Here is a 4,755-nt window from a genome sequence, read left to right as displayed (position 1 = left end):
GTTGTAAATTCAGGCAAATAATCTAAAGAAATAGTTTTCTCATAGATACTTCATCTATATATTTAGGTCTACGCTTGGGTGGAAAGCCATGTGGCATGCCTTTCTATGGCCTGGTACACCCAAGCTACATCAGTTAGAGTATTCACCCTTAGTCATTTAAAAATACTCCCTCCAAGCCAATTGATATGTACACAGAACATCTTCTCCAGAGTTATATCCCAGCCTTAAAACTGATTAGGTTCCCACAGCAGACAGAGTCCTTGTACGACTACCAAACACACCACATCAATTGACAGTGGTGTATCTAATAATCAGTGTCAAGTATGTTGGGAGGTGAGCAAACTACATTAATTTCACATATTGTTGTCGACAAAATTAATCGAGTTTATCACTGTTTCAACTGTCAAGCGCTATAACTCTAAGAGCATTCATAATAAAAGGCTGAAACTTTGGCTGTCCACTCTTTTGTTACTATAGATTACAGAAATGCAATAAAATGGAATTCGAGGAATGTCGAAAATGGCCGGTTTTTGTTCAGTGGGTCACAATCATTAATTAAGTGGGAAAATCTTTACTTTGGCACTGAACTAAACACCAAAAATAGCAAACAGATTTCCAAGCACACACCTCCTTGTGTATTCTAATGAATTCTTCTGGTGAATTTGCCCAAGGAGGAAGCTTTACATTTCCAATTGCTTCTCCAAAATGATTGACACCTAATTCAAACTAAAAATACACAAACACAGCTGGTAATGTTCAGTGAGCAGCAATTAAAAGATTACGGAGGGGAAATGCACATAACCATCCATCTGTATATACAAAATACAGACTACTAGAAAGTTCACATGTAAAAATGGATAAACACACATGTAACACTTTCACATCTCAGATCAAAGAGCTGCCCGGACTACATCTGGGAAGTGAGATAAGGTTGAAATCAATTGTGGGGATCGATTATGCTCATGTCATATGGATTTTCCATGTAAACCACTCAGATGGAGAGCATTTTGTAATTCTCGCTATCCTACGTATGAGTTGAAAAATGTTGGGCTAAGGTGAGAACTAGTGCTATAGCTTTTGCACCAATCTTTTCCACATGTTTCTGAACACAGACCACACACCCATCACAAAGTTACCACTCTGCACGAAGTAACCACTCTATAACCAAGCTTACAATACATCAATTATTCCATAAATGATTCAATAGCACTGATTAAAACACTAAACTTGCATAACTGAAATTCATCATGATACCTCTAGGATCTGTCCAATCATCATACCGAGAATGTACTACAGTAGCTGATGACCCATAATGAAAAGTTTTAGGTATGCATATATAATATATCCAGTGGCTGCACTCATATTGGCTTGGGTGATTGATCACCCTGTGCAGGCCATTAGCCTGATACTGATGGGAAGTATTACATATTAACATGGGGCATTCGGGTTTTGTCTGAAATATTTGCCCTCCGCCCTCAATCCTGCAGCCCTCGGGCATACATTTCAGACAAAGCCCTCATGCTCATGTTGTACACAACATTCACCTTGTTATCATTTACAAACATCTGTGGTAAGAAAAACAACTCTGGTATCAGCTCCTACAAAATAGACATTAGTATTTTCAACTAGCAGTAAATCTATTGATTATTGTTATTTAATTTTGACCCTAGTAATACAGAGTTGATAAAACAATGGACACGTACTCTAACATCAGATGTACTTTCTAAACAATTCTTCCAAGCTTCTTCCATAGAAGAGAATACTCTGTTAGGATCATCAAAATAGCCTTCATTGAACTTAATGTGGAGGGATGAATAAGGTTCCTATGTACAATATCAAAATCAGTAAGAATGAATTACATAACAAACGTACCACTCTGATTAACCAGTGTAGGGTATATGCCATTGTTGAGTAATGAGTTCCAAACAGAAATTTTGGCATGTCATCATCCATAAAATCATAGCGTGTTATGAACTGTTCTAGTCAGTCTGGATTCAACAAGCCAATAGGCTGTGAAACAAGATATGCAGCACATACATTCAGTTGTATTTTAAAGATGACTAGATACTGTAATGCAAGTTAACTTTAAATTTAAACAATTACATTTTTCTTAACAATATCTACCTTTATAAGATACAAATTTCCATTCATACCTAGACAAATCTCTATAGGGTTTTGGGTTGTTAAGATCTAATTCTTCAAAGCAGTAATCATTCAATATCCATGGAAACACAGGGTACTGGCCAAGGTCATTATATGATCGTCCTAACACAACAGAAAATCAGTGACAGAAAATAGAAATACAAACTGACAATATTTACCGTATACAGTTACGTAAATTACAAACCAAACTTTCAACTATGGACTCAAGTAAAAATGTAAACACAAATCAATACAAACTATACATACAGTACTTGATTAGATTTATGAGCAATTTGCAAACTGTATGTAAAATGTATACACAAGCTACAAAATACCTGATATAGTATTTAAAAACATCAAATAATCAAAATTCGTTATTTTTCTTTTTTGCCATCTTGATGACATATTAGATTTCTTAAGTAGCTGCAATGAAGAAGCTAAGGAAATTGACCTATGGCAATGGAAAATGACATGAAAAAAGATGCATAATACAATACACACACTGTATACCACCACAAAGTTACTACAATTGCTAGGGAAATACATATGTAAACACACTACAGCAATGCTGATTATATTCACAAATTCATTGTTTTGTACCTTGTAATAGGTACTCCATACAACTTTCCAACTCCAAACGCTTTACAAACTGCTTCAGGGCTTGGAAGTTGTCAAAGAAAGTAGCCACTACATAATAACACACAGATGTAAACATCACCAAAAAATTACAAAGAAAAGACAAAGTTAACCTAAGGAGAAAATTGGTTAAATAGAAATATATATAGAAACTTGTTGGAGGGTTTGGAGGCTGTTCTACATTGCCAATTCTGCCACATTATGAAGGGAAAGTGAGGTAGGTTTTTGATATTTTTGGGCAAGACAATCCAAACCTCCATGATCCCCGTACTGTATAACATATGTGACCAACTGGCCAGTTCCAAAGACACCATGGACTCCATCCACAACCACTGTCATTAGTCACTGAATAAAGCTAGTTAAATAGTGCAAAGCTAACAGTTTGATTCAACTTATAAAGTATGATATGAAATAGCTCCGTAAAGCTAAATATAGGATTGTGCTACACTAATTTTGCAACCTTAAGTTCTTGTATCATGGTGGCCAACCAACCTGATACACATCCCACATATACGTACATGTATGAAGACACAACCAGTTCAAATTAACATGGAGTTATATTTGGAGGCAATGGAAATGGAGATCACATAATGAAATGTGGAGATACTTTCCAGGAAGGAATTATGTATGTGTACAGAATGTGTTGTTTAATTTCATGCTTCGCAGCATATAGTGTACTAAATATATGGACAATAGCAGACATTAAACTACAACAAATATCTTCTTATACTTTGATTACAGAAGAACACTTCAGCAGCTCTTCTTTGGTGAAGATACAACCGTAAGAACACTGCAGTCACATCAGCGTACCACCACTTCTCAACACATGACGTATCCAGCTAATGGAGACAAGTAATTATAAATTATGTAAACACTACATAGTTAGCTAGGAATCAAAGGTGCCTACAACATTATATTAGAGTTATACATATTCTATTGCACATCTTACATAATTAGAAACTTCGGCTGTATCTTTAGGGTTGAAGCTAAAAGATGATTTGCCAAATGTCAGTGTACCGGGAATAGCATGTGCCATTAGAAGTATGGAGCAGCTCATAGTTAAAGATGAACTACCTACAGTTAATATAAATGTAAGGTAACACATACATGTAGTACAGTGTGATACACAAATTGCGTACCAATGCTTTCAGTGGTATCCTCATCATTTATTAACACTTATTGTATATCTTCATTCTCTGTGTTCCTCATTCTCTGTGTTCCTCATTCTCTGTGTTCCACTGAAAGCTGGTCGGCTGTACTTGAACTGTGCCTGAATCCGAAGTGTCAGCAACAACTACAAAAATACACACAACATTTCAGCCAACATTGCTACATTGCTATCAACACAAATTTTAAATATAGATGAGCCCAGCAGCTACATTCCTAATAGTGTATGCTGATTTCACATTTAACCAACCAGCTTAGCACCTCATATGCTGAAGAACTAACCAAGCACAGCAGTGTTAATACCTTTATTTCTAGAGGCTTGCAAATAGGCAGTACCATGGGAGTTTTCAACTAATTTAAGTCTTCATCTGCTGCTATCTTCAGTTAAACATAATTTCCAAAATCCTGATGAGGCATCACTTGTACTAATAGTATACAAATATGTAAAGTAACTATGTACGTATGTAATATCTAAATACCTTGTTGACAAAGTGTCAAGAATACCCTCCTCATTCACAGATCACATTAACTGCATCAGACATGACTCAAGTAATACTTTATTTATTAACCTCCTTGGTTACCATTTTCCATTCATTTACTGAAGCAACATTGTGTCTTGCTAGAGCAGTTACATTTAGATGATCATTTTCACTAGTTCACTCTGAAGACTTTGTATGATAGTCTGCCATAGTTTGCTGGGTAAGTAACATAAACAAACAGTAATGTTGTTAGCTGTATACTGTATATATATTTCCTTTTTTTTGAAATAATCTGGAAATACTGTTTAAAACGACATCCAGTTCACTATCT

At 35.5% G+C, this 4,755-nt stretch overlaps 2 protein-coding genes across 2 annotated transcripts; both read right to left on the bottom strand.

Annotated features, from left to right (window-relative positions):
• Positions 1-211: 211 nt before the first annotated feature.
• LOC136253686 (protein FAN-like) lies at positions 212-1,981 on the bottom strand. The gene is made up of 5 exons (XM_066046346.1): positions 1,873-1,981; positions 1,704-1,823; positions 1,545-1,598; positions 628-726; positions 212-268 (listed from the first exon to the last, which is right to left on the bottom strand). Exons 1-5 carry the CDS (start codon positions 1,951-1,953, stop codon positions 212-214), a joined length of 411 nt encoding a protein of 136 aa, XP_065902418.1. The 5' UTR covers positions 1,954-1,981.
• Positions 1,982-2,482: 501 nt separating this feature from the next.
• Positions 2,483-3,941, bottom strand: LOC136253685 (uncharacterized). The gene is made up of 5 exons (XM_066046345.1): positions 3,905-3,941; positions 3,728-3,852; positions 3,509-3,617; positions 2,743-2,829; positions 2,483-2,593 (listed from the first exon to the last, which is right to left on the bottom strand). The coding sequence occupies exons 1-5, from the start codon at positions 3,939-3,941 to the stop codon at positions 2,580-2,582; spliced, it is 372 nt and encodes a 123-aa protein (XP_065902417.1). The 3' UTR covers positions 2,483-2,579.
• Between the last annotated feature and the right edge of the window lie 814 nt (positions 3,942-4,755).

The sequence above is a fragment of the Dysidea avara genome, chromosome 4, assembly GCF_963678975.1.
Source record: "Dysidea avara chromosome 4, odDysAvar1.4, whole genome shotgun sequence".
NCBI lineage: Eukaryota > Metazoa > Porifera > Demospongiae > Dictyoceratida > Dysideidae > Dysidea > Dysidea avara.
Note: the sequence above shows the minus strand (reverse complement) of the source record. Positions and strands in the feature narration are given on the sequence as shown.

Excerpts from the sequence above, each read along its gene's own strand:
- LOC136253686 (XM_066046346.1), bottom strand. The coding sequence starts at position 1,953 with ATGGATGATGACATGCCAAAATTTCTGTTTGGAACTCATTACTCAACA. Across the intron at positions 1,599-1,703 it reads AAAGTACATCTGATGTTAGA|GAGCTGATACCAGAGTTGTT; the intron begins GTACGTGTCCAT and ends TCTATTTTGTAG. Across the intron at positions 269-627 it reads TCATTAGAATACACAAGGAG|TCGTACAAGGACTCTGTCTG; the intron begins GTGTGTGCTTGG and ends TGTGTTTGGTAG.
- LOC136253685 (XM_066046345.1), bottom strand. The coding sequence starts at position 3,941 with ATGAGGATACCACTGAAAGCATTGGTACGCAATTTGT. Across the intron at positions 3,853-3,904 it reads AGCATTGGTACGCAATTTGT|GTAGTTCATCTTTAACTATG; the intron begins GTATCACACTGT and ends TATTAACTGTAG. Across the intron at positions 2,830-3,508 it reads AGTGTTCTTCTGTAATCAAA|TGGCTACTTTCTTTGACAAC; the intron begins GTATAAGAAGAT and ends GTTATTATGTAG.